The sequence below is a fragment of the Hyla sarda genome, chromosome 12 (genome assembly GCF_029499605.1).
Source record: "Hyla sarda isolate aHylSar1 chromosome 12, aHylSar1.hap1, whole genome shotgun sequence".
Taxonomy (NCBI): Eukaryota; Metazoa; Chordata; class Amphibia; order Anura; family Hylidae; genus Hyla; species Hyla sarda.
Genome location: NC_079200.1, coordinates 10,230,048 through 10,256,390, shown reverse-complemented (window position 1 = coordinate 10,256,390; position 26,343 = coordinate 10,230,048). Strand labels below are relative to the sequence as shown.

Genomic DNA, 26,343 nt, shown 5'->3' with positions numbered 1-26,343 from the left:
CTCCTATATTCCTGTGTTGTGGTTTATCTGGACGATATTCTGATTTTTTCTGCCAACTTAGAAGAACACCGCCAGCATGTCCGCATGGTTCTTCAGAGACTTCGAGACAATCAACTTTATGCCAAAATGGAGAAATGTCTCTTTGAATGTCAATCTCTTCCTTTCCTAGGATACTTGGTCTCTGGCCAGGGACTACAAATGGACCCAGATAAACTCTCTGCCGTCTTAGATTGGCCACGCCCCTCCGGACTCCGTGCTATCCAACGTTTTTTGGGGTTCGCCAATTATTACAGACAGTTTATTCCACACTTTTCCACTATTGTGGCTCCTATCGTGGCTTTAACCAAGAAAAATGCCAATCCCAAGTCCTGGTCCCCCCAAGCGGAAGACGCATTTAAACATCTCAAGTCTGCCTTTTCTTCCGCTCCCGTGCTCTCCAGACCTGACCCATCTAAACCCTTCCTATTGGAGGTAGATGCCTCCTCAGTGGGAGCTGGAGCTGTCCTTCTACAAAAAAATTCTTCCGGGCATGCTGTGACTTGTGGTTTTTTTTTACTAGGACCTTCTCCCCGGCGGAGAGAAACTATTCCATCGGGGATCGAGAACTACTGGCCATTAAATTGGCGCTTGAGGAATGGAGGCACCTGCTGGAGGGATCAAAATTTCCAGTTATCATATACACTGATCACAAGAATCTCTCCTACCTCCAGTCTGCCCAACGACTGAACCCTCGCCAGGCTAGGTGGTCGTTGTTCTTTGCCCGTTTTAACTTTGAAATCCATTTTCGCCCTGCTGACAAGAACATTAGGGCCGATGCCCTCTCTCGTTCTTCTGAGGCCTCTGAAGTAGAGGTCTCTCCGCAACACATCATTCCTCCGGACTGTCTGATCTCCACTTCTCCAGCTTCCATCAGGCAAACTCCTCCAGGGAAGACCTTCGTTTCTCCACGCCAGCGTCTCGGGATTCTCAAATGGGGACACTCCTCCCACCTCGCAGGCCATGTGGGCATAAAAAAATCCTTGCAACTCATCTCTCGATTTTATTGGTGGCCGACTCTGGAGACTGATGTTATTGATTTAGTGCGGGCCTGTACTGTCTGTGCCCGGGATAAGACTCCTCGCCAGAAGCCTGCTGGTCTCATTCATCCTCTGCCTGTTCCTGAACAGCCTTGGTCACAGATTGGTATGGACTTTATTACGGACTTGCCCTCATCCCGTGGCAACACAGTTGTTTGGGTGGTCGTTGATCGATTTTCCAAGATGGCACATTTTATTCCTCTTCCTGGTCTTCCTTCAGCGCCTCAGTTGGCAAAGCAATTTTTTGTACACATTTTTCGCCTTCACGGTTTGCCCACGCATATCGTCTCAGATAGAGGCGTCCAATTCGTGTCTAAATTCTGGAGGGCCCTCTGTAAACAGCTCAAGATCAAATTAAACTTCTCTTCTTCTTATCATCCCCAATCCAATGGGCAAGTAGAAAGAGTTAATCAGGTCCTGGGTGACTATTTACGGCATTTTGTTTCCTCCCGCCAGGATGACTGGGCAGATCTTCTACCATGGGCCGAATTCTCATACAACTTCAGAGTCTCCGAATCTTCTGCTAAATCCCCATTTTTCGTGGTGTACGGCCGTCACCCTCTTCCTCCCCTCCCTACTCCCTTGCCCTCTGGTTTGCCCGCTGTGGATGAAGTGACTCGTGATCTTTCCATATGGAAAGAGACCCAAAATTCTCTTTTACAGGCTTCATCCCGGATGAAAAGATTTGCTGATAAAAAAAGAACTCCCCCCATTTTTGCTCCCGGAGACAAGGTATGGCTCTCCACTAAATATGTCCGCTTTCGTGTCCCCAGTTACAAACTGGGACCACGCTATCTTGGTCCTTTCAAAATCAAGTGCCAGATCAACCCTGTCTCTTACAAACTCCTTCTTCCTCCTTCTCTCCGTATTCCCAATGCCTTCCATGTCTCTCTCCTTAAACCACTCATCCTTAACCGCTTCTCTCCCAAAGTTGTTTCTCCCACTCCAGTTTCCGGATCTTCTGACGTCTTTTCTGTGAAGGAGATTCTAGCATCCAAGACTGTCAGAGGTAAAAGATTCTTCTTGGTCGACTGGGAGAATTGCGGCCCTGAGGAGAGATCCTGGGAACCTGAGGACAACATCCTGGACAAAAGTCTTATCCTCAGGTTCTCAGGCTCCAAAAAGAGGGGGAGACCCAAGGGGGGGGGTACTGTTACGCCGAGCGCTCCGGGTCCCCGCTCCTCCCCGGAGCGCTCGCAGCGTTCTCTCATTCGCAGCGCCCCGGTCAGACCTGCTGACCGGGTGCGCTGCGATATTACTCCCAGCCGGGATGCGATTCGCGATGCGGGACGCGCCCGCTCGCGATGCGCATCTCGGCTCCCGTACCTGACCCGTTCCCCGTCTGTGTTGTCCCGGCGCGCGCGGCCCCGCTCCTTAGGGCGCGCGCGCGCCGGGTCTCTGCCATTTAAAGGGCCGCTGCGCCACTGATTGGCGCAGCAGGCCTAATCAGTATTCTCACCTGTGCACTCCCTATTTATACCTCACTTCCCCTGCACTCCCTCGCCGGATCTTGTTGCCATTGTGCCAGTGAAAGCGTTCCCTTGTGTGTTCCTAGCCTGTGTTCCAGACCTCCTGCCGTTGCCCCTGACTACGATCCTTGCTGCCTGCCCTGACCTTCTGCTACGTCCGACTTTGCTCTTGTCTACTCCCTTGTGCCGCGCCTATCTTCAGCAGTCAGAGAGGTTGAGCCGTTGCTGGTGGATACGACCTGGTTGCTACCACCGCTGCAAGACCATCCCGCTTTGCGGCGGGCTCTGGTGAATACCAGTAGCAACTTAGAACCGGTCCACCAGCACGGTCCACGCCAATCCCTCTCTGGCACAGAGGATCCACCTCCTGCCAGCCGAATCGTGACAGCCTTCCTCTTATTCTCCAGTGATCTTTCTGCTTGGGGTGTCTCTTGGCCTTCCTCTTTATGGCCCTTCTGTTCGGGCTGTCATGGGCTTCCCAAGGTTACGCGACAGTCTTGGCTGTGGCAGATCACTCCTTCCTTTTTGGGAGTGTGTCAATGGTACCGGGCTTGCCTGACAGTTTGAGTGGGCTCACTCCAATGCCCTGGACTGGTCTTCTTCTCTTCCCTCACCTTGTTGCTTCGTCTGGTTGACATCTCGCTGGGTCCCCTCTGTCTTCCTCTTGGGACTGGTCATTCTGAGCTGTTGCTCTCTTGGTCTGCCATTCCGTTCTAGCCACCCAGTCTCTTGGGTCTGCACAGGCAGAGCAGCATGGTGACCTCAGGGTTAGCGGTGCGTTTTTTCTCTTGCTCGCTATTTTCCCCCAAGGGATGTCACTTTTTTTCAGGTTGTTCTGGTTGCCCAGTCTGGCTGATACACGAGCCTTTGTCGCAGGCCCTTTCCCGCTCTCTTGGCTATGCAGCATACTCTTTGGGATCTCTCTTCCTCCCAGTTTTTGGTAGGATGGCCTTGGATCTGTGGATTGAGTCTGGACCTCTCAGTTACCGGGTGGTCAGCAGGTGCACCTTGCCATAGCCTTCTTCCTCATAGCCTCTGTCCTACGGTTGCAGCTGGCCTCCTGACAGGGCTCTCCCTTCAAGTGTCTCTGGCACGTTCTTTTTCCCATTTTGCCCAGGCCTATGTGGTCCTGTGTCTTCTGTCCTTCTTCGAAGTTGTTCTCTGCGGCCAGGCGTGTTCGGCCAAGCAGGCCTTCTGGGTGACCGTTTTATAGCCGTTTTTTGGTTGGCTGTCGGATCCCAATCTCTGCACAATTTCTGCCTTTGGGATCCTAGCTCACCCTTTATGTTTCATGAGTGTTTCTGGGTTGTTGGTTTCCGGATTCCGGTTTCCTCTGGGCCTCGTCCGCTTTCTTCTACGAAGGGATATGTCTCCGTCTCTGGACTGTCCTTTTCTTCTCTGGCAGTTGTTTTTCCCACCCCAGGGAAGGCTTTGGTACGTCCCATGGTCTCCTTTGTACCCCAATGAAGCACCCACCCATTTACGTTTCCTGGTCAGGTTGTTTGTTCCGGTTATTTTCTGGTGTCCTTCGGACGTTTCTCGTTTTTTTTGGCTTCTCCTACTGCTTTGTGACACAACTGATTAGCTCAGTGCCTGTGAGCGGGTATATGCTGCCGGGAGGAGCCGACTTCTTTTTTTGCCTAGTGTCAGCCTCCTAGTGGCAGCAGAATATACCCATAGTCTCCTGTGTTCCCCAATGAAGGCTATGAGAAAAGAGATTTTACGGGGAGTGCTAAAAAATCTCCTTATTTTAATATCTCCGACGCGACGATACAAACAAATATGTTTTGTTTTATTTTTATTTTTTATTGGGAAAATGGGGTAATTTTAATTTATTTGGGGGAGGGGCTTATTCACATTTTTTTTTGTTTTTTTTATTTTATTATTTATTTTTTATTTAATTTTTTTACGTTCGCACAAGGAACTAATTAAGCAATCTATTGATTACGATTACTGTTCCGTGCTATGCATAGGCATAGTACTGATCAGTGATATCGGCGATCCACTTGTATAGTCTGCCAGAAGGAAGACTATACAAGCGGATCTCTGCAGCTGCTGTGAAGCTGGTAAGCAGAGCTTCAGCCTCCATATTGAATGCTCTGGGGGTGGTCTGATGAGTGTCTGTAAACCCTGCTAATGCTTTAGATGGTGTGAACAGGGTTATTGGTGGGCATCAGCATGATTGCTATTAGCAGCCGGGGACCTGCCGCTAATAGTGGGTATCAGGTGAAGCTCCTTCAGCCCACATCATAGTCCCGCCAAGTACCAGGCAGCCATGGTGTATAGGTAGGCTCTGCATCCTCTAGGGGTTAGGTGCATGTAAAAATCTGTTATCTTAAAGGAAATATACAGCTACAGACAACTTATCCCCTATCCTCAGGATAGGGAAGAAGTGTCTGATCAGGGGGGGTCCGACCGCTGGGTGGGACCACCCACAATCTCACGTACAGGGACCCGACACTGCCGTGGCTCTGCATGGCTAATGCTTGTGTCGTCTTCCTCACTAAGAGGCCGACGGACACTCCCCCCACCATTCTGTTCTATGGTCTGTGCACGAACGCTGCGTCCCCACGTCTCCCATAGAGATACGGAGGGGGCGTGTCGGCCCCGGCGTAATGCTGCGTTCGACACACCTTCTGAATGGGGAGAGCTGCGGCAGAGCCGGGGCACCAGACAGGATTTCGCGTGGGGGGGTTCCCATTGTTCGGACCCTTCGTGATCAGACACTTATCCCCTTAGTTGTATTAGGCTGCAGTACTCCTTTTAAAAATGACCAATATTGAAGAAGAGAAAAACGGAGCAGACACCTGTAGGTCCTGCTGTGTCGGTTTATTCAATGTTCATGTGTTGAACAGAGACATCCCTGCACCCTGTGATCCGAGCAGAGCTGGAGTAGCAGGAGCTTGCAAGCTCCTGCTACTCCAGCTCTGCTCGGATCACGGGGTGAAGGGCTGTCTCTGTTCAACACATGAACATTGAATAAACCGACACAGCAGGACCTACAGGTGTCTGCTCCGTTTTTCTCTTCTTAAAGGGGTACTCCGGTGGAAATTATTATTTTTTTTTTTTTATCAACTGGTGTCAGAAAGTTGAACAGATTTGTAAATTACTTCTGTTAAAAAATCTTAATCCTTCCAGTACTTATTAGCTTCTGAATACTACAGAGGAAATTTTCTTTTTAGAACACAGAGCTCTCTACTGACATCACGAGCACAGTGCTCTCTGCTGACATCTCTGTCCATTTTAAGAACTGTCCAGAGTAGGAGAAAATCCCCATAGCAAACATATGCTGCTCTGGACAGTTCCTAAAATGGACAGAGATGTCAGCAGAGAGCACTGTGGTCATGATGTCAGCAGAGAGCTCTGTGTTCGAAAAAGAAAAGAATTTCCTCTGTAGTATTCAGCAGCTAATAAGTACTGGAAGGATTAAGATTTTTTAGTAGAAGTAATTTACAAATCTGTTTAACTTTCTGGCACCAGTTGAGTTAAAAAAAAAAAAAAAAGTTTTTCACCGGAGTACCCCTTTTAAATATTGGTCATTGTTCACACACACTTGTATTTTCGTGTAGCACCACAATATTGGACTGCCATTTGACACCCACCCCAGCTTTGCATATAACCACACCACTCCTGAGAGCTACACCCGCAGGCAGTGCCCAATCACTTCTTCTTTTGGACTGGTTTTGCATATTACTCCTTTAAAAATGTATCCTGCTTTTCATTGCTGTCTTATAGCACCTGCCCATCAGTTAGCATCTGTGAACAGTGTGAGGCCGAAGGCAGCGACCATGACCCCAACCATCTATTTCTTAAGATGAGACGACCAGTCGAGCCACATACAGAGGAACGATTTCCTTCACCTCATGTCTCTGTTGAACAAGTCCGGTAAGATTTAAAGGGTTTCTCCACCATAAGGTGATTTTAGTACGTACCTGGCAGACAGTAATGGACATGCTTAGGAAGGATCTGCGCTCGTCTTAGGGCTAAATGGCTATGTTGTGAGATTACCTTAACACTGGGGCTAGCTTTTTGTGAACTGGTATTTCCTGTTTGAGTTTTTCTTTTTTGACTACAAATCCCATAATTCCATTTTCCTCCCTCCCACACATCAGCCACCCCACCCATTGAAACATAAATGAGCTGCATCCTTTCAAAAGACCAGTGGTTTTCAATCAGGCTGCCTACAGCTGTTGCATTAGTTGCAGATTGATCTCTCTCCCACCACGAGATCGCTCCACCCATTGAAGCAGACAGGCTTCCTGTCGTCAGCTGACTAGTGATGTCAGGTCTTGGCTGCATTGCAACCTGGGAAAAATCTGAGACAACAGTCATTTTGTATGCTGTTAAAAATAAATATTGTTGTGAAAATCACAGAAGAATTGTGAGAAAACTGTCACATAAAAAAAAAATCCTGGAATACCCCTTTAAAGGGTGCCTCTCCTCAAATAAACTTTTGATATATTTTAGATTAATAAATGTTGAATAACTTTCCAATAGCATGTTAATGAAAAATATGCTTCTTTCTATTGTATTTTTCCCGATCAGTCCTGTCAGCAAGTATTTCTGACTCATGCTGGAGTCCTAAACACTCAGAGCTGCCAGCCTGCTTTGTTCACAGCCAAGCAGGCTGTGAACAAAGCAGGCTGGCAGCTCTGAGTGTTCTCCTTTGTGAACAAAGCAGACTTGCAGCTTGTAGTGTTTAGGACTCCAGCATGAGTCTGAAATGCTTGCTGCCAGGACTGGTAGGGAGACCCCTAGTGGTCATTTCTTCAAAGTGGAAAATTTAATAGAAAGAAGCATATTTTTTTAATAACATGCAATTGTAAAGTTATTCTGCATACATTAATCTATAATATATCAAAAGTTTTTTTGATGAGAGGTACCCTTAAACACTTTTCCACAGGGCTCTCTGCTGCCACCTATGTCCATGTCAGGAACTGTCAAGAGGAGGAGAGGTTTGCTATGCGGATTTGCTCCTACTCTGGACAGTTCCTGACATGGACAGAGGTGTGAGCAAAGAGCACTGTGGTCAGACAGAAAAGAACTACACAACTTCCTGTGGAGCATACAGCAGCTAATAAGTACTGAAAGTATTCTATTATATAAAGGAAAAATGGGGAGAAAAGACGGGGCGCTCCCTTGTGTAGTATTTAAAAACAAATAGATGGACACTGCAAATACCCACCACCAACACCCAAGGTGTCACACTGACCTTTTGTAGGTGTACAATGAGGCAAGTACAACTAGTGCCGTGTGGTCTAGGTCTGTACAGGAGTGGTTGCGAACAATCTGCTGCTCTGACCCCTTGTATCTGTAGTCCCGTAGGGTACGGAGGAAGATTAACGAAATACAACGTGCAAAAATTGAGGGTTCTTGAAAGCAGCTGAAGGCAGGATAACGGGCAATGTGGCAGCCCAGCCCAGGCTGTCTTTTTGGCAAACGCCTTGATGAGATTATCTCTGAGGCAACGGGAGGTAAGAGTTCCTTGTTACCTCAAAATAAGTCTCGTCCTACTTCCCAAAGGAAGTCCTTTTCCTTTCAGTCCTTTCAGACCTCTGGCTCCAGCAAAGGGTCCGGGCAGGCGCCCTCGCAGGACAAGAAAGCTCCCTCATTCAGGGCACGACTCCAACCGGTCCGGCCGTTTTGCACCCAAATCAGGCAACCGCAAACCCACTTCTGCATGAAGTGAGGCCCCCACCCGCGGTTTCTTCTCGGGTGGGAGGTCGTCTCTTACTTTTTCGAGACATCTGGACCTCACGCATTCAGGACTCCTGGACGACCTTCTCATCAAAGCTCCAACCAGAGCCCAGACTCTGGAGAATCTGGACGTCACTCTCCACACTCTGGGTCGCCTCGGGTGGATGGTCAACCGGGACAAGTCAGTCCTCTGTCCTACCCAGTCTCTAACCTTCCTGGGACTTCCATTCGACACGGCCTCTTCCCGAATTTGTATCCTGCCGGACAAACTTCTGGCGCTTCTGTCGGGGGTCCGCTCCCTGCGGACCCAGGTCTCCGTCCCCATCCGCACTTGTATGGAAGTCCTGGGTTGTATGGTGGCAACCATGGAGGCTGTACCCTTTGCCCAGTTTCATTACCGCCCCCTTCAACTGGCGATTCTCTCTCGATGGAACAGGTCTCCTCTGTCCCTCGATCGTCAGATTGTTCTCCCTCTCAGGGTCCGTCAGTCTCTGCTCTGGTGGCTCCGCTCCCCCCTTCTTCTCCAAGGACGGTCATTTCTTCCCCTTCACTGGCAGGTAGTTACAACGGATGCCAGCCTATCGGGCTGGGGCGGCGTGTTCAGGGATTGGACAGTTCAGGGACTCTGGTCTCCCCGAGAGACCCTTCTTCCGATAAACATATTGGAATTACGGGCGATTCTTCTTTGTCTTCTTCATTGGGAGTCCCGTCTTCAGTCCCGTCCTGTCCGCGTCCAGTCGGACAACGACACGGCCGTGGTGTACATAAATCGACAGGGCGGCACTTGCAGCTCGGCAGCCATGGCCGAGGTGACCAAGATTCTCACCTGGGCGGAAAGCAAGGTTCCGGCCATTTCGGTGATTCACATTCCGGGAGTGCTCAACTGGGAAGCGGACTTCCTCAGTCGGTCCTCACCCGACCCCGTTGAGTTGTCTCTACATCCAGACCTCTGGGGCATTCCGGACGTGGACCGCTTCGCGTCCCGGCACAATCGGTAGATCCTTCCTTTTGTGTCCAAGTCCCAGGACCCTCATGCTCTGGCCGTGGACGCCCTAGTGATTCCTTGGGCGGGGTTTGCCCTACCCTATCTGTTCCCGCTCCTTCCCAGGGTGCTGAGGAAGCTCAAAGCAGAGGACATCCCTGCCATTCTGGTAGCTCCAGATTAGCCCCCGAAGGTCGTAGTACACCGACGTAGTCAGGCTCCTGGACGATGCTCCACTGCGCCTTCCGCTCCATCCGAACCTGCTCTCTCAGGGTCCTCTTTGCCACCCCAATTTACAGTCGCTGCATTTGATGGCGTGGTGGTTGAGACCGCGGTTTTGAGGGCCCGCGGGTTCTCTTACTAAGTCATTCACACCATGCTCAGGGCTCGTAAGCCCTCCTCTGCAAGAATTTACCACCGTACTTGGCGGTCTTATTTTCGTTGGTGTGAAGCTCTCGGTTTCCCGTCTTCTCTCCTTTTTACAGTCGGGGTTTGAACTGGGGTTGTCTCTCAGTTCACTTAAAGGACAGGTTTCGGCCCTTGCTGTTCTTTTCCAGCGGCCCCTGGCTTCTAACTCTCATGTCCGGACCTTCCTTCAAGGAGTGGCGCACGCTGTTCCTCCTTATCGGTCACCCTCTCCCCCTTGGGACTTGAATTTGGTTCTGAGTGCCCTTAAGGGTGCTCCCTTTGAGCCCCTTAGAGAGGTGTCTCTCCGCCTCCTTTCTTGGAAGGTGGCGTTTCTTGATGCTATCACCTCCATCCGGAGGGTGTCTGAATTGGCAGGTCTTTCCTGCCGTTCTCAGTTTCTGGTGATCCACCAGGACAAGGTTGTTTTCCAGCCAGATCCTTCCTTTTTGCCTAAGGTGGTTTTGGCCTTTCATCTCAATGAGGACATTGTCCTCCCGTCCTTTTGTCCTGCTCCTTCTCATCCTAAGGAGCGCTTACTACACAAGCTGGATGTAGTTCGGGCTGTTCGGTCTTATCTCTCCATCACTTCTTCGTTTCGTCAGTGTGATTCCTTTTTCGTCCTTACGGAAGGTGGTCGCAAGGGACAACCTGCTTCCAAGGCCACCATTTCTAGGTGGATTCGGTCCGCCATTTCGGAAGCCTATCACTGCAAGGGGAAGATTTCTCATTTCATGGTTGTGGCTCATTCCCCACTTTCTGTTGGGGCATCCTGGGCTCTCCAGAACAGAGCCTCGGCCTCGCAGATTTGCAAGGCGGCTACCTGGTCGTCTTTGCACACTTTCTCGAGGTTTTACCGAGTCCATACTTTCGCATCGGCTGATGCTAGTCTGGGTCGTAAAGTGTTGTAGGCGGCAGTGGATCGGCCGTCTGCCTGACTGTTTATCTGCCCACCCAAGGGACGGCTTTGGTACGTCCCACGGTCTGTGTCCCCCAATGGAGCCGATAGAGAAAAGGAGATTTTTGTTTACTTACCGTAAAATCTCTTTCTCGGAGGATCCATTGGGGGACACAGCTCCTGCCCTTTTTGGGATTTCCTTTGGTTCTCTGTCCGAGGGTGTGTTCAGTTGTTTTTTCTTCTGGTTCTCGGACAGTTTGGGGTTTTTCTTTGACTTTTTGGTCTCCTCCTATTGCTCTGGAACTTAAACTGATTAGCTCAGGGCCTTAAGGCGGGTATATCCTGCTGGGAGGAGCTGACTTCTTTTATTACCATAGTGTCACACCTCCTAGAGACAGCAGCATACACCCACAGTCTGTGTCCCCCAATGGATCCTCCGAGAAAGAGATTTTACAGTAAGTAAACCAAAAAATCGCCTTTTTTCCACTTTCCCTACATTTTGCTTAATTTTTATTTTTATTTATTTACTTATTTATTTATTTTTACACGTGCTCTGATCCACCACATTTTCTGTGGAAACCTTTGTAAATATGTTGTTTTGTTTTGTGAAAATGTCGGGAATATGCCCCTTTTCAGAGACCACGCCCCTTTACCCGACGGCCGTCCCCCTTTTTCGGGTTTTCATAGCAAAATAGAGAGTTAGTCAGGGTTTTTTTTTTTATTCTGGCGCAAAATCTGGTGCAGACAGAATTTCTGGCGGACAACCCGACAAAAAAAACATGTCGGGTTTGCAATAGTAAATGAGGGCCACAGTGTGTTTCTGCTGTTATTTTGCAAGACTCCAGAAGCCACCAATGTAGGGGCTGGAAGAATACAGTTTTTAATGAATACAGTCACCTTGATGCCCAAAACTGGATTGACATGATTCACAAAGACAAGAGCAGGGCAGAAAGAACGCTCTCCTTTATTTAAAATTTTTGTAGACCTGAGGAAGGCGCGAGTGTGCGTCGAAACGCGTCTGACTTCTTTTTTTAATAAAATCCAGTCCCGTGTAATTGTTGGTGTACGTCGAACTTCATTTACCTCTGCATACAGTAGCTCTCTGGAGAACCCTCTATTTTTGCACATTCTATTTTGTTAAGATTAATATATAGAAGTAATTTACAAACCAGTAAAACTTTCCGGCACCACTTGATTTGGAAACATGTTTGCCTCCAGAGTACCCCTTTAAATATCATCCTCATTGCTGCTACTGTATTTGTTGCAGATTTTTCTTACACGGAGCAAATACGCCACATGTGACAACATCCAAACGGTTTTCTTTTTTTTTTTTTTTTTTGGTCACAGGTTCCAGAAGCACATGCACAAGACATTCCTAAAGGCTGAGAAGCAACGACTGCGAGCAGAGAAGCGTCAGCGCAAAGCCGAGGTGAAGGAGCTGGAGAAACAGCTGAAGCTTCATCGTAGAATCCATCGCTGGCATTCCTTGGACTCTTCCCAGCCGCAACCAGACAGCCAGAGTAGTCCTCTTATGTAAGAGCTTTATTAGTTTTATAGTTTATATAGGAATTTATAATATACAGTGGTCCCTCGGCATACGATGGTAATTCGTTCCTAATGAACCATCGTTACTTGAATCCATCGTATGTTGAGGGATCCGTACAATAGTAATATAGAAAGTTATACTCCCCGCCACTCCGGACCGTCACAGCGGCCCTGGATCGCTCTCCATCGCAGTCATCACGTCCCCGGGGTGTCCCCGCCACTCCGGACCGTCACAGCTGCCCTGGATCGTCGCTTTCCATCGCCGTCATCTCGTCACTGCGCACGCCGCTCCTATTGGATGATGGGACGGCATGTGCGGCGACATGATGATGATGCAGGAGAGCGACGACCATGCAGAGGAGCATGAAGAGGACGGTCCAGAGCGTTGGGGACAGGTGAGTGACACTCACCGGAGCACACGGGGCACATTAAACTGCTATCCGGCAGCAGCTGAAGCAGTCTGCGCTGCCGGATAGCCGTTTATCGTTGGTCGGGGGATCACTGTATGTGTGTGTATAATATGTGTGTGCGCCGTGATTAGCGCTGCCTGCCTCATGTGCTCTGGCCAGGCCTGACTAGAAGACGGCAGAGCAGCGCGGGACCTGGGACGGGGAGCACAAGTTCTCAGTAGGGGGAAATTTGTGTCCCCCACCTGTGACTCTCCAGTTGTTGTAGAACTACAGCTCCCATCATGACCTTCTGTCGTGCATGATGGAAGTTGTAGTTTGCAACAGTTGGAGAGTCACAGGGGCATCATTCATTCTGTGGGCACAGTTTTATCATTCATTCTGTGGGCACAGTGTTATCATTCATTCTGTGGGCACAGTGTTATCATTTATTGTGGGGCACAGTGTTATCATTCATTCTGTGGGCACAGTGTTATCATTCATTCTGTGGGCACAGTGTTATCATTCATTCTGTGGGCACAGTGTTATCATTCATTCTGTGGGCACAGTGTTATCATTCATTCTGTGGGCACAGTGTTATCATTCATTCTGTGGGCACAGTGTTATCATTCATTCTGTGGGCACAGTGTTATCATTCATTCTGTGGGCACAGTGTTATCATTCATTCTGTGGGCACAGTGTTATCATTCATTCTGTGGGCACAGTGTTATCATTCATTCTGTGGGCACAGTTATCATTCATTCTGTGGGCACAGTGTTATCATTTATTGTGGGGGCACAGTGTTATCATTCATTCTGTGGGCACAGTGTTATCATTCATTCTGTGGGCACAGTGTTATCATTTATTGTGGGGGCACAGTGTTATCATTCATTCTGTGGGCACACTGTTATCATTCATTCTGTGGGCACAGTTATCATTCATTCTGTGGGCACAGTGTTATCATTCATTCTGTGGGCACAGTGTTATCATTCATTCTGTGGGCACAGTGTTATCATTCATTCTGTGGGCACAGTGTTATCATTCATTCTGTGGGCACAGTGTTATCATTCATTCTGTGGGCACAGTGTTATCATTCAATCTGTGGGCACAGTGTTATCAGTTATTGTGGGGGCACAGTGTTATCATTCATTCTGTGGGCACAGTGTTATCATTCATTCTGTGGGCACAGTGTTATCATTTATTGTGGGGGCACAGTGGCATCATTTATTGTGGGGGCACAGTGGCATCATTTATTGTGGGACACTTGCGCTACCACTGAAAGGATTCCAGATGGGGAGGAAGAAACCAGGTTAGTTGCGGGGCGCACAACGCTGATAGCAGAGACCACGGGCACCATGGGTTTCAATTAAAATTTTTATTTATCATGGACAACGCGTTTCAAGAGCTAGTCCGCTCTCTTTCTCAAGTCTATTCAATACGAAACTTGTCCATGAGAAATAAAAATGTTTAATTGAAATCCATGGTGCCCGTGGTCCCTGCTATCAGCGTTGTGCTCCCCGCAACTAACCTGGTTTCTTCCTCCCCGGCTGGAATCCTTTCAGCGGTACCGCATATCTTCTACAGCCACCTTTCCTAAGGTGGCTCCAGGACTGGAGGCGGCCACGCATTGGAATTCTATATATGCTACAATAGATGTTGAGCTCTGAGCTCAACATCTAGTGAACATCCACAGGTACGCGAGGGCAGCGCCTGCGGTTGTCTGTTTTTTGTCTTCACATATTCTCAACATTTTATCGTGGGGGCACAGGGGCATCATTTATTGTTTTAAGGGACACTTAGGTACAATTAGTCAGTAGGGGCACAGTGTATGTCAAACTTATATTTGGGGGCATATCTTGTGGCAGTAATAGAACGGGCATAGCGTGTGTCAGTAATATACTAGGGGCTCAGTGTGTGGCAGTATTATATTCAGGGGTACAGTGTGCGGCAGTATTTATATTCAGGCATACAGTGTGTGGCAGTATTATATTCAGGCGTACAGTGTGTGGCAGTATTATATTCAGGGGCACAGTATGTAGCAGTATTATATTCAGGGGTACAGTGTGCCGCAGTATTTATATTCAGGGTTACCGTGTACAGCAATATTATATTCAGGGGTACAGTGTTTGGCAGTATTATATTCAGGGGTACAGTGTGCCGCAGTATTATATTCAGGGGTACAGTGTGTGGCAGTATTATATTCAGGGGCACAGTGTGTTTCAGTATTATATTCAGGGGGTACAGTGTGTGACAGTATTATATTCAGGGGCACAGTTTGTGGCAGTATTTATAATCGGGTACAGTGTGTGGCAGTATTCAGGGGTACAGTGTGTGGCAGTATTGTATTCAGGGGTACAGTGTGTGGCAGTATTGTATTCAGGGGTAGTGTTCGGCAGTATTATATTCAGGGGTACAGTGTGCGGCAGTATTATATTCAGGGGTACAGTGTGCGGCAGGATTATATTCAGGGGCACAGTGTGCGGCAGGATTATATTCAGGGGCACAGTGTGCGGCAGGATTATATTCAGGGGAACTGTGCGGCAGTATTCAGGGGCACAGTGTGTGGCAGGATTATATTCAGGGGCACAGTGTGTGGCAGGATTATATTCAGGGGTACAGTGTGCTGCAGTATTATATTCAGGGGTACAGTGTGCTGCAGTATTATATTCAGGGGCACAGTGTGTGGCAGTATTATATTTAGGGGTACAGTGTGCGGCAGTATTATATTCAGGGGTACAGTGTGTGGCAGTATAATCAGGGGTACAGTGTGTGGCAGTATTATATTCAGGGGTACAGTGTGTGGCAGTATTATATTCAGGAGTACAGTGTGTGGCAGTATTATATTCAAGGGCACAGTGTGTGGCAGAATTATATTCAGGAGTACAGTGTGTGGCAGTATTATATTCAAGGGCACAGTGTGTGGCAGAATTATATTCAGGGGTACAGTGTGCGGCAGTATTATATTCAGGGGCACAGTGTGAGGCAGTATTATATTCAGGGGTACAGTGTGTGGCAGTATTGTATTTAGGAGTACAGTGTGTGGCAGTATAATATTCAGGGGCACAGTGTGAGGCAGTATTATATCCAGGGGTACAGTGTGCGGCAGTATTATATTCAGGGGCACAGTGTGAGGCAGTATTATATTCAGGGGTACAGTGTGTGGCAGTATTGTATTTAGGAGTACAGTGTGTAGCAGTATTATATTCAGGGGCACAGTGTGAGGCAGTATTATATTCAGGGGCACAGTGTGTGGCAGTATTTTATTTAGGAGTACAGTGTGTGGCAGTATTTTATTTAGGAGTACAGTGTGGCATTATTCAGGTCATACATCCTCCACAGTTCAGTTGCTGGTTTGACCTATTTCCTTCATGGCACTGAGGTCGCTAGGTGTGAACCCGGCCTTAGAGTTCAGCTCGTACCTTTACCAGATGGCAGACCTGGATAAGCGGACCCTCACTAAAATTTGTTGAGTACCTCTGTTCTAGGACCTTCAAGTCTTCCTCTGCCTGAAGGTCTGCCCCCTTTTAGGTCTTGCTCACCAACATGGACAACGTTTGGCTTCAGGGGATGGTGTCGGGGTACTAGACTGAGTCCCCTTCTCTTCCTTCAGCTCGATTCTTCCCGTCCAAACCTCCCAGATCTTTGGGGTCCTTGTGGTGACAACGTCTGACCTGCAGCAACTAAACCAAAGGACATGGATCTCACAAAACCGTTTTTTGTGAGGTTTAATGACTGCTCCCCGTTCGGTTCTAATGTCCCCTGGGCTGTTTCCGAACCATTGTCTCTGAACAATGGCCGCACCTATTATATGCATTGTATGAAGAACGTGTGCCGTATAAATAATGCATGTGCCGTACATGGTTTACAGCTGAACACCTGTTGTAATATTGGGGAAAAAAAACAACATCAATGTTTTACACGAATCTTATCGTATGATGCGAGGAAAACAGCCGGCAAATTAGGAAATGATGGGATATAATACTGATGTTATTCAGATGGGAAAATTAAGAAAGTTATGACGACCCTTTTCCATAGGACATGGACATTGGCGGTCCTGTGAGCCTCTATTACAGTGGTCTTTATTGTGGGGACCTCCAGATGTTTCAAAACTACAACTCCCAGCATGCCTGGACAGCCAAAGGCCAAAAACGTTTAAAAAAATCCACTAAGCTATATAAAAAAAAAAAAAAATTTAAATCACAAACACCAGTCATGTTTTGTGATCCAATAAATAAATAGATTAAATAAAAGAAACATAAAAAGTGATTTTATTTATTTTTGGTAGCCAGTAGGTTACCACATACAAAATATTGGTTAACCATATCCGTAAGACCCTAATACCACACACAAAATATTGGTTAACCATATCCGTAAGACCCTAATACCACACACAAAATATTGGTGAACCATATCCATAAGACCCTAATACCACATACAAAATATTGGTGAACCGTAAGACCCTAATAACCAGGTCCTGGACTGGGTAACCTTCCAGTAGTACGTCGCTAGCATAGTAATCAGATGTTCAGGAAATTCTTATTTACGGAGATATATGTGTATTTGTGCATGAAAGTCGTGATGTCCGATTGGCTGTTAGATCTCCATCTGCTTGTTGTAGAATTCCTATGGAGCCGTGCTCCCAGTTTATCCCCACGTTCAGCGCGGTGTTTGTGGACGAGAACCTTCCAGACGGGACCCACCTGCAGCCTGGAACCAGATTCATCAAACACTGGAGGATGAAGAACTCGGGGAACATCAAATGGGACCTGGACACTAAGGTAAACCTGCACATCAGAACTCATCACAATTGATTTTAAATGTAGCTGGGACCCGGGTAACTAGTCCTCGGGGCGGGTCCCGGCAGCTGCTCCCCGCTTGAGTGAAGCGTTTCTCCCTAGCAGTGGGACGCATACCCCAAACCGGTGTAATGAAGAAAACTGTGTCCCTGTAGCACAATGTGACCTTTCGCTCAGGGATTCACTTTTCTGCTTTACAGCCTGCTCACCCTTACCCTGACCCCTAATCCTAACCCTGACCCCTAATCCTAACCCTGACCCCTAATCCTAACCCTAATCCTGACCCCTATCCCTAATCCTGACCCCTATCCCTAATCCTGACCCCTAATCCTGACCCCTATCCCTAATCCTAACCCCTATCCCTAATCATAACCCTGAACCCTAATCCTAACCCCTATCCCTAACCCTAATCTTAACCCCTATCCCTAATCCTAACCCTGATCCTAACCCCTAATCCTAACAGTCATCAGCGCTGAGAAGGTCTAAGTCTGGGTTCACACCATGTTTTTGCAATATAGTTCCCGTATCAGGTTTTGGACGAAAAAAAGGATTTCTCAAAACCGGACTAAACTGTATCAAAACGTGTGCACAAATTTTAATCCGTATACAGTTTGAAAAAAGATGTCCGGTTGCATCAGTTTTTAATTTAAAAAAAGTATACGTTTTTAACTTTTCACTCCATTATGAATAAAGTTTCACTTGTTTGATTGAAATTCCAATAAAAAACTGTGCAAAGTCAAAATTCGTATGGTGAAAACCGGATGGAACTGTACGCACATACAGTTCTGTACGGTTCTCATTGACTCCCATGTTTAAAAAAAAAAACATATAAGTTTCAATACGGTTTTTCACCCGGACCAAAAACCGTGGTAGGCTACGGTTTTGAGTACGGGAAAAAAACTGACACAACCGTACAGGATGCAAAACGGACACAACCGGATGCATCTTTTGGTGTACGGTTATCAATGGAGAGTCAATGTGTACGGTTTTCTATTTGAAGACGTATACGGGAACTGTATTGCAAAATCGTGGTGTGAACCCGGCCTAAGAGTGCAGAGCTCGGGTCACAATCGGCTACGGGTCAAAGTTTTTTTTTTTCACTTCACTGGCCCAACATTTGAAAACTTTAGACAGTGTTCACATATTGAATTTCTACTGCATTTTTTTTTACACCTTATATACTGCATTTTAGCTTTTTTGCTTTTCAAAAACATTTTACTGTGAATTTCTCAATTGCGGTACAATATCATAATTATTGTCCCGATGTTGGGAAAATCACAACAGAAACTGCAGAAAGAACACAATGGGGGAGATTTATCAAAACCTGTCCAGAGGAAAACTTGCCCAGTTGCCCATAGCAACCAATCAGATCGCTACTTTCATTTTGCAGAGGCCTTGAAAGCAGCGAGCTGATTGGTTGCTATGGGCAACTGGGCAACTTTTCCTCTGGACAGGTTGTGATAAATCTCCCCCAATGTGCGGACACAACCTCAGGGGAAGTATAGAAATACTATATATTCTGATCCCATAAAAAGAGCAGCAGTGTACAGATAGAGCTGGAGGGGAGATGTATAACTACTATATATTCTGATCCCATAGAGATAGCAGCAGTGTACAGATAGAGCTGGAGGGGAGGTGTATAACTACTATATATGCTGATCCCATAGAGATAGCAGCAGTATACAGATAAGCTGGAGGGGAGGTGTATAACTATTATATATCCTGATCCTATAGAGATAGCAGCAGCAGTATACAGATAGAGCTGGAGGGGAGGTGTATAACTACTATATATCCTGATCCAATAAGAGAGCAGCAGTATACAGATAGAGCTGGAGGGGAGGTGTATAACTACTATATATGCTGATCCCATAGAGATAGCAGCAGTATACAGATAGATATGGAAGCGAGGTGTATAACTACTAGATATCCAGATCCCATAGAGATAGCAGCAGCAGTATACAGATAGAGCTGGAGGGAAGGGGTATAACTACTAGGTATCCTGATCCCATAGAGATAGCAGCAGTATACAGAGAGCTGGAGGGAAGGGGGTATAACTACTAGATATCCTGATCCATAGAGATAGAAGCAGTATACAGACAGAGCTGAAGAAAAGGGGTATAACTAATATATATCCTGATCCGATAGAGATAGCAGCAGTATACAGAAAGCTGGAGGGGAGGTGTATAACTACTATATATCCTGATCCTATAGAGATAGCAGCAAGCAGTATACAGATAGATCTGGAAGTGAGGTGTATAACTACTAGATATCCCATATCCCATAGAGATAGCAGCAGCAGTATACAGATAGAGCTGGAGGGAAGGGTATAACTATTAGGTATCCTGATCCCATAGAGATAGCAGCAGTATACAGAGAGCTGGAGGGAAGGGGTATAACTACTAGATATCCTGATCCCATAGAGATAGCAGCAGTATACAGACAGAGCTGAAGAGAAGGGGTATAACTAATATATATCCTGATCCGATAGAGATAGCAGATAGAGCTGGAAGGGAAGGGGTCTGTGAATTATAAGGAGGGATCTGGTAGGTGATGATGTCATCTTTTAGTTTACAGGAAGTCTGAACCCTAAACTGACATCCTGTGTCTTACATTAAACAGACTAGAGATCACATGACCTAGTTACAGGCATGCTGGAATAAAGCAAATGCCGCTATATGACTACTGAATACTATTATTTATTTTTCTTATTATTATTGTTTTTTATTTATGTGATGGTGAGTGTGCATGATATGGGCAAAAAAAAAACTGGAGTCCTTCTTTAACATATATAATGCCTCTTAAAGGGGTATTCCAGGAAAAAAAAAATTTCTTTTCTTTATTTACCGTATATACTCGAGTATAAGCCGAGTTTTTCAGCACGATTTTTCGTGCTGAAAACACCCCCCTCGGCTTATACTCGAGTGAACTCTCCACCCGCAGTGGTCTTCAACCTGCGGACCTCCAGAGGTTTCAAAACTACAACTCCCAGCAAGCCCGGGCAGCCATATATATTATCTCAACTGGCTCCAGAAAGTTAAGCAGATTTGTAAATTACTTCTATTAAAAAATCTTAATCTTTCCAATAATTATCAGCTGCTGAAGTTGAGTTGTTCTTTTCTGTCTGACAACAGTGCTCTCTGCTGACACCTCTGCTTGTCTCGGGAACTGCACAGAGTAGAAGAGGTTTGCTGTGGGGATTTGCTTCTACTCTGGACAGTTCCCGAGACACATGTCAGCAGAGAGCACTTAGACAGAAAAGAACAACTCAACTTCAGCAGCTCATAAGTACTGAAAGGATTAAGATTTTTTTAATAGAAGAAATTTACAAATCTGTTTAACTTTCTGGAGCCAGTTGGTATATATATAAAAAAAAGTTTATTTTTTTCCTGGATAACCCCTTTTAATGTATAATTATATTATACAGACTCAACTTACAGTCTAATAGTAATAATTATGATAAATATTATTATTTTTTTTTTTTTGTGCAGCTAAAGTTCATGTGGGGTAATCTGACGTTATCGTCCTCCTCCCGGAAAGAGGCTCCCGTTCCCTCCTTGCTCCCTGGTCAGATGGGCGTCCTCTCTGTAGAGTTCGTGGCTCCAGCGCTGGAGGGCACTTACACCTCTCACTGGCGCCTGGCTCATAAAGGAGAACAATTTGGACCCCGCATTTGGTGCAGTATCATTGTGGACTCCCTCCCTGGTGCCGAGAACCTGGAAGATCTGGAAAAAGAGATGTCGGCCATAAAGATCAGCAACCAAATGGACAAGGAGGAGGCAAGTGTTGGGCAGCAGTCTGCAGCCGTGTTGGGGTATTTAGGGGTCATTCACACCATGGAATCTCCACACAGAGCTACTCCGAGTTGGATTCCGACTGTAGCGAGCGCTGGCGAAACAAGCGGGGGGGGGGGGGGGAACAGCCGGCAAATTTAGAAATTAAGGGATATAATTCTAATGTTTTTCAGATCGGAAAATTAAAGGGATACTCCGGTGGGAAAAAAAAATTTGAAACCAACTGGTGCCAGAAAGTTAAACAGATTTGTAAATTACTTCTATTGAAAAATCTTTACCCTTACAGTACTTATTAGCAGCTGTATGCTACAGAGGAAATTCTTTTATTTTTAGAATTTCTTTTTTGTCTTAAAAAGTAAAAACAAAAGGAAAAATAGCCAGCACAACAACTTAATACACAGGTGCCCGCTGCTGTGGCAAATACAAAATGTACAAAAAAGAAAGTTGCAACAGCACTCTTAGTCAAAAAATGGAGGCTCTTAGCGCACTTTTTGATCAAAATGTGTCCCCCCATCCACCACGCGGAGGTGGCCTCTTATCGGATGGGACCCTAACATGATAACTCACCTCTGCTGTGCATATGGCCTCTGACTGTGTGACATGTTGGATCAGCCATTGACTAAACCACGTCCAGTCTGAGAGGGGTGGGGTGCACGGCTAAAGAGGGTGCCACACCCCCCAACTCTTTTTTTGTCTTGTCTACAGTGCTCTCTGCTGACACTTGATGTTAGTGTCAGGAACTGTCTAGAGCAGGAGAAAATCCCCATTGCAAACCTATGCTGCTCTGGACAGTTCCTGACACGGACAGAGGTGTCAGCAGAGAGCACTGTGGACAAGAGAAAAAAGACATTCAAATAGAAAAGAATTTCCTCTGTAGCATACAGCTGCTAAAAAGTACTGGAAGGATTAAGAATTTTTAATAGAAGTCATTTACAAATCTGACATCAGTTTATTTAAAAAAAAAAAAAAAATGTTTTCCAACCGGAGTACCCCTTTAAAAAAAAAAATCCACTAAATGATAAATAAAATAAAAAGATCACAAACACCAGTCACATTTTGTGGTCCAATAAATAAATAAATAAAATCCCTTCTTACATTTATTTTATTTATTTTTGGTAGCCATTTAGTTACCACATACAAACTGTATTAGACCCTAATACCCAGGTATTTTTTCCATTCACTCCCTGACTTTTTGTCTATTCTTGTAATACGCAGGACGGCTGCAGTTCTCGGGATACACAGCAGGTCGGAGGCGGAGCAGATAAAGTCATGATATCCAGTCTCCAGGATCGGGAGGCGTACATCCCGTCTGTAGATCTTCTTACTGCTCAAGTAAGGATATCCCTGCTATATAATGTGTCTGACAATCCATTATGTATACCACTGCTTCCAACCAGGGGTGCCTACAGCTGTCCGAGCATGATGGGAATTGTAGTTTTGCAACAGCTGGAGGCACCTTGGTTGGGAAACACTGTCTTAGGGACCAAGCCAACTTGGGGGAAACACTACTGTATTGTGAAGAAGTAGCAGCCCTTAAAGCGTACGTGACAGATCCCACAAAAAAAGAATGTTAATTTTTATGCCTCTATCACCCGTATTTATTATAGAAATCCCTCTTTTCTTTAGCTCACAATGTTAGAAATCCACTCAAGGGAAGGGGGCGTGTCCCTCTGTGGTGGTGGGAGTTGATTGGTGGGAGGGGGTGTGCCCCTCCCTTGTGGTGGGAGGTGATTGGTGGGAGGAAGCTTGTCCCTCCATTGTGGTGGTGGGAAGTGATTGATGTGTTGTTGGAAGGGGAGTTTCTGTCCCTTGTGGTGGTTGGAGGTGATTGGTATGTGGTGGGAGGGGGCGTTTCCCTCTCTTGTGGTGGTGGGAGGTGATAGGAGGGGGCATGTGCCTCCCTTGTGGTGGTGGGAGGTGATTGGTGTGTAGTGGGAGGGGGCGTGTCACTCCCTTGTGGAAGGTGATTGGTGTGTGGTGGGAGGGGGCGTGTCCCTCCCTTGTGGTGGGAGGTGATTGGTGGGTGGGGGCGTGTCCCTCCCTTGTGGTGGGAGGTGATTGGTGTGTGGTGCGAGGGGGCGTGTCCCTCCCTTGTGGTGGGAGGTGATTGGTGTCTGGTGCGAGGGGGCGTGTTCCTCCCTTGTGGTGGGTGGTGATTGGTGTGTGGTGGGAGGGGGCGTGTCCCTCCCTTGTGGTGGTAGGTGATTGGTGTGTGGTGGGAGGGGGGTGTCCCTCTCGTGGTGGGAGGTGATTGGTGTGTGGTGGGAGGGGGCGTGTCCCTCCCTTATGGTGGGAGGTGATTGGTGTGTGGTGGGAGGGGGTGTGTCCTTCCCTTGTGGTGGGAGGTGATTGGTGTGTGGTGGGAGGGGGCGTGTCCTTCCCTTGTGGTGGGAGGTGATTGGTGTGTGTTGGGAGGGGGCGTGTCCCTCCCTTGTAGTGGGAGGTGATTGGTGTGTGGTGGGAGGGGGCATGTCCCTCTCGTGGTGGGAGGTGATTGGTGTGTGGTGGGAGGGGGCGTGTCCTTCCCTTGTGGTGGGAGGTGATTGGTGTGTGGCGGGAGGGGGCGTGTCCCTCCCTTGTGGTGGGAGGTGATTGGTGTGTGGTGGGAGGGGGCGTGTCCCTCCCTTGTGGTGGGAGGTGATTGGTGTGTCTCTTGCAGCCTTGTCCATGAGTTGTCTCATGTCCATGACTCATGATCAAGCTGATGCTGCTGCAGGACTGGTTAGTGTCCCAGTAGGTATGGGAACCCCTAGTGCTGGGATTTTCAGGGGCCGTTTCCTTTATTAAATATTCCACAAATCTTAAGCAACCATATTACAGAAGGTCTTTAATTTACATCAGTAGCAACATATAAAACGTTTTTGGCTCTGACAGTGCCCATTTAAGAGCCGCCATCACACAACTTTCCCCACATCCAGAACAGCAGAACAAATTTGCAGATTTCACTCTTATTTCTTGTTACTCTTTCTCTTTACTTAGGACTTGCTATCATTTGAGTTGTTGGATATAAACATCGTGCAAGAACTGGAACGTGTTCCACACAATACGCCTGTTGGTGAGTTCTTCCTCCTATGGTCTTGTAAAAAGATGACTATGTGTGAACAATCTAAGTGTCTTACAATGCAGTACTCCTTTAAAGGGGTAATCCCCTGGAAAACATTTTTTTTTTTACATCAACTGGTGCCAGAAAGTTAAACAGATTTTTAAATTGCTTCAATTCAAAAATCTTAACCCTTCTAGTACTTATCAGCTGCTGTATGCTCCTCAGGAAGTTCTTTTCTTTTTTTATTTCCTTTCTGTCTGACCACAGTGCTCTCTGCTGACACCTCTGTCCATGTCAGGAATTGTCCAGACCAGAAGAGGTTTGCTGTGGGGAATTGGGGACAGTTCCTGACAGGGACAGAGGTGTCAGCAGAGAGCACTGTGGTCAGACAGAAAATAACTTTCTCTGTAGTACACAGCAGCTGATAAGTACTGGAAGGGTTAAAATGTTTAAATAGAAGTCATTTACAAATCTATTTAACTTTCCGGCACCAGTTGATTTAAAAAAAAAAAATTCCAGTGGAGTACCCCTTCAAGGGTTTGTTACCCAGTATTCGTATTTCCTAACATTCATAACCAAACCACGTGTATTTTTCTAGATATGACACCATGCATGTCTCCTCTGCCACATGATGGCCCCTTATTTGAGAAGCCTGGCTTGGGACAGATTAAAGAAGAGACTGATGGCTCCGGATGTAAGACCAAAGCTGGTAAGTTTTATGTATGTACATTTTAAAGGGGCCCTGTCATCAGTTTTATGAGGTGCTCCCTCATCACAATGATATAGGGTTCACTCAACAGATGTGCCTTTTTTGAGAAATCATAGTTGCCATTTTGTCCGGAAAAAAATGCTCTGAGTGAGAAGATCGGCCAACCCTGATCTAACAATCTAATCTAATTCTTTTACCATGTGAAAGAATGAAGATGGCACTCACCGGTGATGAAAGAACAGGGACTCTTTATTGATAACAACCGGCAGACAACAGCATTGGGATGAGGGACGCCGTTCATGGCGTCCCTCATCCCGATGCTGTTGTCTGCCGGTTGTTATCAATAGTCACCCTTCTTTCATCACCGGTGAGTGCCATCTTTATTGAATGGTGACTCTTTATTGATAGCAACTGGCAGACAACAGCATCTGGATGAGGGACACCACTCGTGGCGTCCCTCATCCCGATGCTGTTGTCTGCCGGTTGTTATCAATAGAGTCACCATTCTTTCAGCAGCAGTGAGTGCCATTTTTATTGAACAGTGACTCTTTATTGATAACTGGCAGACAACCGCATCGGGATGAGGAACGCCACTCGTGGCGTCCATCATCCCAATGCTGTTGTCTGCCGGTTGTTATCAATAAAGATTCACCATTCTTTCATCACCGGTGAGTGCCATCTTTATTTAACGGTGACTCTATTAATAATAACCGGCAGACAACCGCATCGGGATGAGGGACGCCATGAATGGCGTCCCTCATCCTGATGCGGTTGTCTGCCGGTTGTTATCAATGAAGAGTCACCCTTCTTTCATCACCAGTGAGTGCCATCTTTATTGAAGGGTGACTCTTTATTGATAACAACCGGCAGACAACAGCATCGGGATGAGGGACGCCACTCGTGGCGTCCCTCATCCCGATGCTGTTGTCTGACGGTTGTTATCAATAGAGTCACCATTCTTTCATCACCAGTGAGTGCCATCTTTATTGAACAGTGACTCTTTATTCATAACTGGAAGACAACAGCATCGGGATGAGGCACGCCACTCGTGGCGTACATCATCCTAATGCTGTTGTCTGCTGGTGGTTATCAATAAAGTCACCATTCGTTCATCACCGGTGAGTGCCATCTTTATTTAACGGTGACTCTTTATTGATAACAACCGGCAGACAACAGCATCGGGAGGAGGTCGGGATATGAGGAGAGGATATGGGGTTGGGATATGACAACAATATATGAGGACGGGATATGAAGTCAAAAGTTTCCTCCTTTGTTTATTTTCCTCCCCAACAAGGATGAGGAAGGAAAAACCAGGCAACGCCGGGTACTCAGCTAGTTATGAATAAAGTTTCACTTGTTTGATTGAAATTACAAGATAAAAAATGAGCAAAGTCAAAAACCGTATGGTGAAAAGCAGATAGAATCGTACGCACATATGTTTCTGTACGGTTTCCATTGACTCCCATGTTAAAAAAAAAAAACGTATACGGTTTCAATATGGTTTTTCACCCGGACCAAAAACCGTGGTAGGCTACAGTTTTGGGTA

At 46.7% G+C, this 26,343-nt stretch overlaps 1 protein-coding gene across 2 annotated transcripts in view; it reads left to right on the top strand.

Moving 5' to 3' along the window:
* Nucleotides 1-26,343, top strand: part of NBR1 (NBR1 autophagy cargo receptor) — a 97,436-nt gene that overhangs the window by 48,024 nt on the left and 23,069 nt on the right. For both annotated transcript variants that reach the window (XM_056547840.1, XM_056547841.1), the window contains 7 exons: nt 6,281-6,430; nt 11,875-12,060; nt 17,077-17,236; nt 20,743-21,030; nt 22,261-22,377; nt 24,025-24,100; nt 24,687-24,797. In XM_056547840.1, coding sequence (XP_056403815.1) covers nt 6,281-6,430; nt 11,875-12,060; nt 17,077-17,236; nt 20,743-21,030; nt 22,261-22,377; nt 24,025-24,100; nt 24,687-24,797 — 1,088 coding nt within the window. The remainder of the gene's footprint in view (nt 1-6,280; nt 6,431-11,874; nt 12,061-17,076; nt 17,237-20,742; nt 21,031-22,260; nt 22,378-24,024; nt 24,101-24,686; nt 24,798-26,343) is intronic.